Source organism: Neolamprologus multifasciatus, chromosome 22 (assembly GCF_963576455.1).
Source record: "Neolamprologus multifasciatus chromosome 22, fNeoMul1.2, whole genome shotgun sequence".
Taxonomy (NCBI): Eukaryota; Metazoa; Chordata; class Actinopteri; order Cichliformes; family Cichlidae; genus Neolamprologus; species Neolamprologus multifasciatus.
Genome location: NC_140459.1, coordinates 30,431,760 through 30,445,203, shown reverse-complemented (window position 1 = coordinate 30,445,203; position 13,444 = coordinate 30,431,760). Strand labels below are relative to the sequence as shown.

General features: G+C 44.8%; 1 protein-coding gene across 5 annotated transcripts; it reads right to left on the bottom strand.

The window, feature by feature from the left end:
- Positions 1-2,131: 2,131 nt before the first annotated feature.
- e2f3 (E2F transcription factor 3) lies at positions 2,132-13,438 on the bottom strand. Of its 5 annotated transcripts, none has more exons than XM_085148168.1 (7): positions 13,266-13,438; positions 11,194-11,295; positions 9,490-9,718; positions 6,193-6,324; positions 4,843-4,957; positions 4,545-4,725; positions 2,132-4,344 (listed from the first exon to the last, which is right to left on the bottom strand). In XM_085148168.1, the coding sequence occupies exons 1-7, from the start codon at positions 13,306-13,308 to the stop codon at positions 4,088-4,090; spliced, it is 1,059 nt and encodes a 352-aa protein (XP_085004294.1). In that variant the 5' UTR covers positions 13,309-13,438; the 3' UTR covers positions 2,132-4,087. The 5 variants fall into 5 exon arrangements, with proteins under 5 accessions (XP_085004294.1, XP_085004298.1, XP_085004296.1 ...); XM_085148172.1 differs by lacking the exon at positions 13,266-13,438 and adding an exon at positions 12,815-12,857; XM_085148170.1 differs by lacking the exon at positions 13,266-13,438 and adding an exon at positions 12,470-12,797.
- Positions 13,439-13,444: the final 6 nt, after the last annotated feature.

Sequence of the window (13,444 nt, the reverse complement as noted above, 5' to 3'; positions counted from 1 at the left end):
CTGATGTGCCATCCTGGAGGATTTGTATTACCTGTCCAACCTCTGTAGGGTCCAAGTATTACCTCATGCTACCCGTAGCGACACCGACCCAAGCTAAGTGCAAAACTAGTGAAAATACAATGAGAACAGATGACGTGGGCAATAATGTCAGTGGCCTCGACCTGTGAATCCTGTATTTGCAGTGCCTCATTGTTGCACCTGTTGTTAATTTCATTAACACCAAAGCAGCAGAAACTGATTAACACCCCCTCTGCTACCTAACTGACCACATCAATATAAAGTTTCATTGACCTGATGCCGCTCTGATTAAAAAGTGTTCCCGTAATTGTTTGAGCAGTGTATTCATGACTGCGTATGAGTAAGGCCCAAAAGAAAACAACAGCAGATTTAATGGGAGTTATTCCACTCAAGGCCAGAAAAAACTAATTTCAACTCTGTTGAACTTCCCACACGTCACAACCTTGAGCCAAAAGCACATTTTTCTCCATGACCAACTTTGAACATAGCTAACGTGGATATATCAGTTTCAAAAGCAAAGCTCTCCCAGTTGATTGTCTGTAGTGCAGAGTAACAGAAACAAGCCTTGGAGCTTTTTTCTGCTTTCTGATAATTCACAGAGGAAAACTTGAAAAAGTGCTTTTTGTTTACACTTTAAAGGATTGTATCAGCATGTGGGAGAAGTGTGGAAGAAAGTGTGCTTAAGTAGTCAGGGACAGCTCTCCAGGCTTCTTGAAGGACAGTCAAAGCTCTTCTTTGGGTGTTGCCTCTTGTTGATGATCCCATGATGTTTCAATAATGCTGAGGTCCAGGCTGTGGGGAGGCCAGTCCATGTCTGATCATGTTCAATTGTGGTTTGTTTGTGTCTTTTCCACTCGAGGCATGTTTTAAGTGCACGCAACGTGAACCCAAATGCTTCCCTGATGGCACTGAATGCTGGATCACAATCCAACAGTAGTTGGACAAGATCTCAAACACCGCTGTCTGAGATGCAAGCCAAACTATAACCGAGCCTCCACCATTTTCCCTCTCTCCTGACTGTCTGTACAAATTGATTTGAAACAAATATTTCAAAATTGTTTTTCCTTTCATTCGAACTGTTGCCACCCATTTTCAGTCTTGTAATTTGTAATGAGTCCTGCAATTTGCCATATCTCAGTCTTTTCTCTTCCCTTCCTTAAGAAGGGAACAGTAGATTGGATCAACTGAAGGGCCAGATCCATCTCTCAGGTGCTGTGTCAAGTTGTTTTTTTGACCTAGTAAATCTTTGGGAATCAGCTTGTTGGCACAAAAATACTATTTTATGCCATTGGCTCATTAAATCGGAACTAATTGTGTGCGGGGTTTTTTTTGTTTTTCTTTTTTACAAGCTGCTTGTAACAAAGTGCCAAATGATGCAATTTCAAACTGGTTCTTTGCCAAGTTGTCTGTTATGTGGAGACAACACCAGCTCATCTCTTGAGTTGGCGCTTATTTTTCCTCCCCCACACACACTTTAAAGATTCATAGGTCAGTGTTACATGATCTAATTGATTAAGGCTTACACTACCACTTAAATCAACTAGTCTGAAAACATTTAACAGGCATTAGAGCAGGGGTGTCCAACTCCAGGCCTCGAGTGCTGGTGTCCTGCAGGTTTTAGATGTGTCCTTGATCCAACACAGCTGATTTAAATGGCTAAATTTCCTCCTCAACATGTCTTGAAGTTCTCCAGAGGCCTGATAATGAACTAATCGTTTGATTCAGGTGTGTTGACCCAGGGTGAGATCTAAAACTTGCAGGATACCGGCCCTTGAGGCCTGGAGTTGGACACCCCTGCATTAGAGGATCCAATGTTCATTTAAAGCTCTTTTTAATCTCAGTAGCTTTGCACGATTCAGACCTGTGTGTCTTCTACTTATACTGGCTGCCTGTATTAAAACTGTCTTCTGACCCTTATAAACAGAAACTCTGGACAGCAGTTGTGATCCACTCTCAGTGACATCATAGAGAGCCACGATTTGGAAAAACTCTTAAACCTTAACATTCAGTGCTGTCTGAATATAAGGAAAAGCATAATGAGAGTAATTTAACGTGGACTCACTGAAAAGCAAAATGTAATTTAAAAATAAGAGAAAACAGAATAGACTTGGGAATTAATAAGTAAATGAGTTCAAATTTATTCAAGTTTTGATACAATATTTAACAGAAATGAGAAGGCGACCCTCAGAGGTCTTCTGGCTACAAAGCTGCATAAGAGGGACAGAATCAGTGGTAAAAAGAGGCTCGAGAATGAATCTAACTGAACACAAAACTGATGCGAATACGTGAACAACAGTAAAAATAACATGAGGGGAAAAACCTGAAGCTTTCGATTAGATCTTAGTGTCGAATTGTTAAAAACACAGAAAACAGTTTTTCCTTTCACAGCCTCCCGACTCTGCCAAGCAAACATAACACACATCGTGAAGAGACTAGCCCACTCTGTGGATTACAGAACACCAGATATGAGTGCCAACAGTGGTTAGCCGTTCAATGCCTCGTAAATACAGCAGTTTAGCCACTCGAGCCGGGCGCTGTCCTAGTTTGATACTGACAACAAATGACAAGAATTCTGGTGAGCGTTCATGAGAGATGCTCAAGTGAGCATGAAAAGGGTTTAGTGTTACAGTCCTTTCATCAGCAGAAGCCCTTTCATTCTCCAACAATGATGACAAAACAGTTCACCCGAATGCAACGCGTTTGTTTTTAGTGGCGCCGAACACAACCTCGCTGAAGTGTGCGTCGTGAAAAAGGCACAATTTAAAATGTTCTGTAAACAAGAACGGGCTTTAAATGGTAGAGCCTCTCCTCGGTGCTTTTAGTGGTTCAGCGTGTCATCATCAGACAATCCTGCTCCTCTTAACAGCTAAGAGAGCGCATACAGGCCGCGGCGGTACCTGAGAAAGTGACCTGCTGAAATGTCTGCCATCATAATTAGTGTCATTTTAAACTGGCGATCAATATTAAAGCAAAGCTCTCGTACACGTCAAACTCTGGACAACATTGTAAATACCAGAGCCCGACAGATATCAGCCGATATCAGCATTCCTAATTGCGCATTAAAGTTGAAAAGTGGAAAGAAGAGCCCACCTACATCAGTGGGGCTCTGGTAAATACTGTGTATGAATCAGCCTTTAACTTATGAAATTGCACCAGGTGTAAAAGCTACTGGAACCCTGAGAAAAGAAAACACGGGCTTATAGCACACTGTGCTATGAGGCGTTCAGTTTAAGTTGCACAGAGTAATGCACTGTTCCAACACATCAGTAAACCTTAACAGTCATTGGTCATAGCCTAACTAATCAACATTCACCTGTTACGTCATCACAAACTGCTTCATAGCCAAAATCTTTATTCCGTCACGCTGAGCCGCAAACTCAGTCTTAAACTGCACATCGAGACGATTCAAATGACCTCGATGCAATACGATAAATCTGAGGGCAATGAGAGCACGTGCCTGGACCGATAAATCGTCCTGACTTAAGGTATCTGAAATGAAAAACCTGGATGGGAGAAGGCCAAATAATGGACAGGTTTGCTTTAAACGCATCACTGCAAGGTAATACAAGACCAGCTGTAACTAATAAGACACAAATCTGCATTAGTGTCTCCAACAAGTCGAGTGAATCAGTAATAAAGCACAACAATGTTCATCAAACAGTTGTGTATTAATGCCATCTGCAGCTGTTTGTCATCACAGAGCTCCAACACAAGCAGCAAGAGTCTAATGAATGACTTTGGACAGACTTCTAAACCTTTGGTGTACGTCACCTCTCCAGACCAGTTCACAGTGTCCCTGTAACTGACAAAGCTCTGGGTTCAAATCAGTCCTTTTTGTTGACACTGAAATACTGACATTGTGGAGAAGAGCTGTCAAAAAGGCCTCAAAAACAGAAACAACATGCCTCAGAGTGTGTGTCAGCTCAAGTCCAAAAGAGAAGAAAAGAGGCCTGGATGGCAATGGAATTACATGGAAGTCTCCTTCACTAGTTTGGCTCCTTCAACTAGTTTATTGGATCCTGTTGATATCCCATTTACATGGAAATTCCATTTATTCCTTCACATCTGTTCAGAGAAGCGGAATATCCAGAGGCAACTGGTCCAAGTCAACAGAGGAGAAGAGGTCAGTGATGCCCTCCCCGTCAGCCACGCTCACAACGCAGCCCTCATTGTGAGAGAAGGCCACAGGGGGACTGAGAGCAACAAAACTGCACTCAGAGGGGGGCTGGGGGGAGGTGAGAGTGGAGGGCATAGGAGAGCACTGCTGTGTCGGCTCAGGCTGAAGCTTGGAGAGATTATCAATTCCACAACTGCTGTTAGCGTTTTCTGGAATGACACGGGAGTGTGAATGAGGAGACACCGGTGAGGAAGAAAGTGATCAAAATCACCCAAAAATCTCAAACCAGAGTTGGAGATGGGCACAGTACCGTTCAAGGCTCCTGTGACAGCAACGCGGTTACGGGGATACGTCGTTTCCTCGTCCTCTGTGGCACCAGAGCGACAGGACGCTCAAACACAAGACTCACCTCTGGAAGACTGAGCGAAGGCCGCGAAGGGCAAATCGAGCATGGAGTCGCTGTCATTTAAATAACTTCCACTGCCCTCGTCAGCAGCTGAATAACCTGTGGCTTCGATGGGGAGGGGCTCATCGGAGCACATGAACACATCAATGGGTCCCTGAGTGCTGCTGAGGTGGATCTGCAGGCTCTGAGCATTGAGAAAGCAGACATGTGAATTTTGATTAACGACTCAAAAACAGCAGCAGTTCCACTAGAGAACAGAAATGACTCTAATAATGTTACACCTTGTCCGACTGACATGTACCTCGTCTGGGTGTGGCACTACGAGTTGAGTCTCTGCGGGGGCTTTGATCACGATCACAGTCTGATCTTTCAGAGCGGGAATTCTATAGATATCCTTGTAAGTCAAATAGGCGTATGTGAGCCACAAAGTCAAGGAAGACAATAAAAACAACAGACTGGTGTTTGTGTGCCGCTGGAGCTTAGAGTTCAATGGACTCCAAAACTCATGCACGTGTCGCACCAGCAGTGTGGTTTCACCTACATCGTGTCAGCTTTTCGAATCATAACTGTACGACTGCAGGACACCGCATGCTCACACTGCAACAGTTTCTTTATCACAAGGTAGACCTGTTTTCTTTACAACAATATGAGCCACAATTCATAAAACAAACACCAAAAAAAACACTATAGACCCATTAGGAAGGTGTTTTTCCCCCTGCCACAGGAGACGCAGATTTATCCCACTTGGGCTTCAGTTTTCCTTTTAGCCAAGCCGGCAATTAAATACAATACTTTTGTGATAATACATCAATCAAATGTGATCAAGTGGCAAAATTCACACATTTATTGCCAACTACAAACATCAAAACTCACATTAACTACTGGCCAAAATGTCACTGATGTAAAACAGGCATTCCCAACAAATATGACACAGCTGCTGCAGGTGGGATTTAACTACAAAATGACCCGCACGCTCTTTAACGCAGGCACAGTGCAATCAGTCCGTCTGCGGTTATGAATTGGATGGCAGTTATTTTCAAACCTGCAGTTGGTCTGAGCCAAGCCGCGATTGCTGGGAGACAAACTGCCCTCCCACCAGGCAACCAATCACCCTGTAATTAAAAGCGGGCGTTGTGGACCAGCTGGTTGCTGCAACTACTTGGAATCTGCCATCAAATTTGATTTGAAAAAATAAATAAAAAATTCAACGCAATCACTAGACAACCACTGCTTTTTATTAACCACAAGTCGGGTGCGTTCTGAAACATTACTGATAATTCCAGGTATTGTTTGCTCTTTGAAAGCTAGTATTTTTCCTTGATTGGAACAAATAAACTTTTCCTCCTTTATGCCAACAGCACACACACCACTACAGTAAAGACTGTCTCTGGTCAGCCATTATTAAATGTTGACAGTTTACAAAGAAAGATGTACCTCTAGTGCCACCTGCATGTCTCATGAAGTCAATGCAGTTTGAAAGGCAGACATACTGAGACTTTGAGAACACCTCAGGGCTCCTGGTGCTGTTACTTTAACTGCAAACACTAATATTTTTATCCGAGCAGTTTTACCCATTAAACCTGCCTTCAGAGTATTTCCTGGGTGACAAAAAAAAAAAAGAGTGAAATGAAGCTGAACAGACAAAGGATATCTGTGACTGTGGCAGTCCTCACACAGCTCATGAATCTGCTCCGTACAGCTTTGGATCAGCTCGTCCAGCTTCCTCTCCTCCTCGCCAAGAGCCTTTAGCACAGGCTGATAGTCTTCACTCAGTTGTCCGCCCCTGTGCACAAGCATTCAAAAACACCCAGGTCAACAGCGAAACAAGCAACACTCAAGGTATCCAATGTGTCTGAGCATTAGAGGCAGAAAAAAAAGCCCCCTTGCCCTACTAAATACAGTGGCTTGCAAAAGTATCCGGCCCCCTTGAACTTTCCCACATTTTGTCACATAACAGCCACAAACATGAATCAATGTTACTGGAATTCCACGTGAAAGACCAACACAAAGTGGTGTACAGGTGAGAAGTGGAACAAAAATCATACATGATTCCAAACATTTTTTACAAATAAATAACTGAAAAGTGGGGTGTGCGTAATTATTCAGCCCCCTGAGTCAATACTTTGTAGAACCACCTTTTGCTGTAGTTACAGCTGCCAGTCTTTTAGGGTCTGTCTCTACCAGCTTTGCACATCTAGAGACTGAAATCCTTGCCCATTCTTCTTTGCAAAACAGCTCCAGCTCAGTCAGATTAGATGGACAGCGTTTGTGAACAGCAGTTTTCAGATCTTGCCACAGATTCTCGATTAGATTTAGATCTGGACTTTGACTGGGCCATTCTAACACATGGATATGTTTTGTTTTAAACCAGTCCATTGTTTTTTTGTTTTTTTTTTGTTTTTTTGCCTGTCCCGTTTGGCTCTTTTGCCATCAGAATTATTGTCTAAAGGCGAAGAAAGATGCCCAACGGATTTTCTTTACCAAATTGACCATCCCAGCTTTGCCGTAATGGTCCATTTGATTCACCTTTTATTCTTTATTTTATTTTCACTTGCTGAATATGGGACAGACTTGACTGGGGGAAAGAAAAGGGAGAAAGAAAGAGGGAAAGAAAAACAGTTGAGAAGAGGGACGGGGGGAAGGGCAAAAAACAAAAACCAACAGAATAAGCAGAAAAAAAAAAAAATACATATATCGATCACCTGGATCACCTGTTGAGAAAGAAAAAAGAAAACAAGCAGAAGAAAACGAGAGTAATACAATAAACCACATCACAATGATATATGGGAATATGACAGTAAATACTAAATATTAAACATTATTGTGCAGCACGTAAGATCGACAGCACAGTGTGCATTGAGGTAGGAGCCAAAAAGGGTGTAGTTTGTGTGTGTGATCACCCGTGTGTACACCTGTGAGCATGGACGCGCTTGTTTTCTTAAAAGGTTCCCTCATGTAATGATCTGCTAGAGGGTGTGGGGGGCCACTGCCCCGTCCTCCAGGGCATGAAGCAGGTATGGAGGAGATCAAAACTCCAGACATCCAGAGGCCCCCAGAACACAAGAGACCAAGGAAGACCAACAGAGGGGCAGCCGTGCCACCGTCCCAGAAAGAGCTGAGGAGAGTCCCAGATGAGGGGTCACCCAGCAGCCACGGAGCAGAAGCCAGGGGGGGCTGCAGTGACGTGCCCGTGAGCTCCGCCGGCAGCCAGCTGTGCCTGAGTGACCGAGCCCCAGGCCGAGAGGCCGGGGGCACCCCACCTCCGAAGTGGCCCAAGCGAGCCCCAGGCTCCAGGCCCCGATAAGCAGCCGCCAAGGAGTGAGCCGGTGTGTACCCGGACGCCCACCCCCGGACACAAAGAACCACCAACGCACCGATGTCTGAGGGAGTCCGCCCCCGGCAGGGGAAGTGGTGGGGGGAGATAGGCCTCCAAACCTTGGAGGGCCTGAGCTGTCCTCAGAGAGGTGGCATCTGATACCCAACCTGACATATAGACACAGACATACAGGAACACACAGATACAAACATCCATTCCCACCCTCATGCTCTCATATGCAATTACTCCACACTCAACCAACGTGGAGACAGACATAAAGAGACGCTGTACACACAATCACACTCCCCAAGCGTACTCTACGAACCGGGTCTAGGTACCCTTGCCCCTGGAGGGGGGAACTGCACCCAGACCCAGGTTGTGTTACCCTTTTCCCTGCGGTGGGGAGAAGCAGACCGCCCCGACTCCGCAGCAGCAGGGAGGCCCCACATTCCGGATCCCAGTCGGACGGCCAACTCCTCCTCCTAGCCCCCCTGCTCCAGCAGAAAGCAGAGAACGAGGGTGAGAGAAGACTCCTAACCTCCCTCCACCCGCTCATTGTAGTGTTGATGTATGTGTGTTCTAAGGTGCATTTAAAACCCAGGAGGGCATGGAGCTACCTGCCAGAGAGCAGCAGGTAAGCGCATAGTCCCTCCTGCTAGCCCTCAATGTCGAAAAAAAACCAGTCCATTGTTGCCCTGGCTTTATGTTTAGGGTCGTTGTCCTGCTGGAAGGTGAACCTCCGCACCAGTCTCAAGTCTTTTGCAGACTCTAAGAGGTTTTCTCCCAAGATTGCCCTGTATTTGGCTCCATCCATCTTCCCATCAACACTGACCAGCTTCCCTGTCCCTGCTGAAGAGAATCACCCCCAGAGCATGATGCTGCCACCACCATATTTGACAGTGGGGATGGTGTGTTCAGAGTGATGTGCAGTGTTAGTTTTCCGCCACACATAGCGTTTTGCATTTTGGCCAAAAGGTTCCATTGTGGTCTCATCTGACCAGAGCAGCTTCTTCCACATGTTTGCTGTGTCCCCCACATGGCTCGTGGCAAACTGCAAACGGGACTTCTTATGATTTTCTGTTAACAATGGCTTTCTTCTTGCCACTCTTCCATAAAGGCCAACTTTGTGCAGTGCACGACTAGTAATTGCCCTATGGACAGATTCCCCCACCTGAGCTGTCGATCTCTGCAGCTCATCCAGAGTCACCATGGGCCTCTTGGCTGCATTTCTGATCAACCACTGAGGCTGTCACAGAGCAGCTGTATTTGTACTGACATTAGATTACACACAGGTGCCCTCTATTTAGTCATTAGCACTCATCAGGCAATGTCTATGGGCAACTTACTGCACTCAGACCAAAGGGGGCTGAATAATTACGCACATCCCACTTTGCAGTTATTTATTTGTAAAAAATGTTTGGAATCATGTATGATTTTCGTTCCACTTCTCACGTGTACGCCACTTTGTTTTGGTCTTTCACATGGAATTCCAATAAAATTGATTCATGTTTGTGGCTGTAATGTGACAAAATGTGTGAAAGTTCAAGGGGGCCAAATACTTTTGCAAGCCACTGTATACATTTATGCATAAAATGGGTCTGTTTGTTACTTACTGGCCCAGTTTATACTTACCACCACTGGATGTGGTTTTTAGACTTCTTTTTGATGAGCTGGATCCCTTCAAGGACGTTTGTGATATCATAGATGCGCCTCTTAGAGGCGCCAAGTTCCCGACACACTACGTTTAAATCCAAAACCCCATCGGTGGAGCACCTCAGGAGTTCTGCAAACTTCCGGGTCAAGATACCCAGCGACGTATCGAAGCGTGACCTCTCCCGCTTGCACATTAGGGAACCGAGACCTGGAGGATAAACGGACAGGTGGAGACTGAGATGTTTTCTTGCTGGTAATGGCTGCACCTTAGGAGTATCTCTTAACCCCCCTTTTCCTTGACTACCTACTCAGATCAACTCGGTACGGTTTGCCATGACTTTCAGGATTTTCCATTAGGTTATAGTATCTGGCTAGGTTATAGTTGCCCTGGAGGCAACAGCTACAGCAGGAATAAGGTTGGCTGGTGCTTGTGTATGTGATGGTCTGTCAGAACTTTCTCTCAACAAGATAGTTTTACATGCATGTAGCTGAGATTACAGTTAAGGCGGAGTTCAAAGATGGGCAGCGTCTGACTGCTCAGTTAGTGAGTAAGGCTGCCATTCATGACCCAAAAACTTCAAAATGTTAATCCTTGTGATAATCATCAAGTCCCCCAAACTGTATCTGTCACTGACTCATTCAAGGATGAAGATGATGCCAATTTTGAGTTTAAGTTTTTTACCAGCACAGTTCTGCAGTACACCAATGACACAACTGTCTAACAGGTAATATGACCAAAAACCTTCCAGTCCTTTCTTGTCCACTAGACCTACAGGATCTCATTCTAAATCCGTAGGCTTTAAGATGAATCTGGTGACCCTTTGCATCTATAGCAGCTTCTACTGTTCTGGGAAGACTTGCTACAAGATTGAGTGTGTGTGGGACTTTTTGCCCCGCTGATCCAGCAGAGCACTTATGAGGTCAAATGCTGATGTTGGAATTAGAAAGTCTGACTTGCTGTTGCAGTCCTAGAGTCCAGTGAATACTTTACACCACTCAGTCCGATGCAAGCCTCATATCACCAACCACAGGAGAACCACAAAGCTCCTGATGCACACTTTTTGTCCTGATGTTAATGCCAGAGGACCTTTGAAACTCTGCAGTTACTTAGTCAGCCTAGCTTGGCAAGGACTTTTTCACATTGTGTACTTTAGCACTCTGTCATCCTGCCCTGCAAGAGTGCATGCTCTGACACTTCAAGGCTGAGTTACTAAATACTTCTGCTTGCAATACAACCACTTACAGCTGATTTTGGAATATTTAGGAGAGGACCAAGTTCATGAACAGACTTTCTGCAACAGTGCAGTCCTATTATAGTACTAAGCTCTTGAGAATAACCCAGTCTTTCACAAAAGTTTGCAAAGGCAGACTGCATGACTGAGTGCTGGATTTTATACACCTGTGACCATGGGATTAAATCAACACCTCAACTGAGTGATTAAGCCGTGTGGCCCAGTTAGTCCATTTTTTGAAGGAGAAGCATATCAAAGCATTTGACACCATTAACTTATTAATTTAAGTTTTTGCTACACATGCCATTGGAACAAAATATCACCCATTAACTATGCTCTCCTGTAAACTGTAAAGCTACGTCCAAGAGGTTTTATCCATTTCTTTCTTGGAACGGGCATGTTTTTCCATCTGATAATCCAGAGCACAAGTTATTACATCACACAGCCTTACTGGTTTCTTCGGTGTTTGGCAGATGGACCTCTGGCAGCACTGCCTCCATCCTGGAGGTCTGGGGCGGGTCACCGTCTTCCAGCTCCAGCTTTATTCCTTTGCCTGAAAATATTTAAGACAACTTGTTAGAAGTTACTGCTTGATATTGCAATATCATGCAACTTGGGATGTGCTTTCCCCTAATTTGTCACAGGGCTGCAATTTTTGCAGTAATATAAACTTGTCACTAGCCCACTGCCTTTACTTGAGAACCATGTAATTGTAAGATGTGAGCACGTCTCTGCATAAACTAGTAAACCCGTGTTGCCTTCACGGACTAATTGCTTTAGTTATTTCAAGCTGTCACTTATTACTTCGCAACTGGGGCAGAAGCTAGCTTCCCTCATCAGTGTGTGTGTGTAAGCTAACAGTAGGAACACTCCCCATCCCCCTCCCATGCTGAGCATGCGGCAGTTGTTTTGCAGCAATGATAAACAGCACCCCGCTACCGGGCTCCTTACCAATGTTTCCTCACACAAACTCGACGGCTGAAGTGTGCAGTCAGATTACACGGCACCCGAAGTCCGACATTTACACAAGTCCCCGACCATGCGCGAAGGTAAAACAAGCGTAAATCTACCGGAAATACGCAAAAGTTCGCGAACGGTCACAGTCCACCCTTCTAAATAAAATCATACTCACGCGGGTTTAAAAGTTGAACTTCTTCAACTAAAACATGACATCGTTATAAAAATGTATTTAAACCTAAAGTATGAAGTGATCCATTATAGCTTATATTAACTATTAATGCAAACTGTTTAAATTCTGTATTGTGTCGTGTTTTTTAACCAGTTTGAAGAAAATCTGAAAAATAAATAAATAATAATAAAAACAGCAGAAACTAAACAAAAAACATTACATTTTACACCAAATCTTACCATCTACAGTTATTTTTTACTACTGTTGATTATTTTAGACGTTATACTCTGATTTCTATACAGCAAGGACACCAATGCAACTTTAAAACTAAATACTTTTTCGGACAAGCCTTTATTCTGAAAAGGTACTTCCTGGCTAACCAGCACGTAATTGACCGATAATAACCTTAACTGATAAACCACAAAGTATTTAAGTCTCTCACCGCTTGCGTAAAATAGTCTCCGTTATACAGACATGCCCACATCAGCTGTCAAACCGCACTTCCGTTTCTCAATTATAAACGGCCGTAACAAATATAAGCCTTCGGGCCTTTTCGAGCTTCACTTTCCTCTGGTCTCTGGGGTTTGGTGCTGCCTACCTCCAAGAACTCCACTTTCACAGCGATTCCCACACAAAGGGCCCCGACGGGGCCCACAGCCTCTGTACACTCCTGTTAGGCTCTCCGAGAACAAGAACCAGCTTTTCTTCTACCGTCAAGCAGAAACAGTCGCCCTTATAATTTCTACTGAGCATCCTGACGGGGTTTTAAAATGTTTTAAATTCAAGCTGTAAACAGTTTTCCCGGTATCCTTTTAAACCAGATTTTCACTAGACAGGATATCGGCTATGCACGCTAGTGGTGGGCGGATCGATCCAAATATCGACTGTATCGATACCAAGTCGGCATCGGATCGATACTAGCCTGGTGAGATCGATTCTTTACTTTAAGTTTTGCTCTTGTTTGCAGTGCTGTGCTTTCGGCAAAGATGAAACAGCCAGGTCGCCGCGTCAGCGCAGAGCAGGCGCACTTTGCTTCTCCTCCCCCCCTTATGTTTAGGCGTTGTGCTGTCACGTGACGCGACTTAGACGCTTTAGGGGTTGTTAAGTTGTTTACACATTTTCACCAGTTATATTATAGTTTCTCAACAGTACTTGTTTTAACTTGTTTACTGGTTCTCGTTCATTTTTTAAAGAAAAATCTTTTTAAAAAAAACCTTGATAACCAAACCACCACGGCAGACCCGATGGCATTTTCATGCTTCGCAGCATCTTTTATTCTTACAATAATCACACGGCTGCAGCTCTCCCGCTGCCAGCTGTACACATCATCAACAACACAAGAAGAGTACATTTTTTAATCTGGCGAGGCATGACTGTAGATGAGTCCATCTCACCTGCAGCGGCATCCCCATCGCCCGCCTGAGGCCGGGGAGCCATCCGGCCGAACCTACTCCCCAGTCCGCTGAGCAGGCGAGGGAATCGGCCCGGACAGGGAAGTGTCCACTCTGGCGGTCGCCCGCGCCTCCAGCGGCAGCCCCGTAGCTGGTCCGGTGGCCACCCACATTGGCATGTG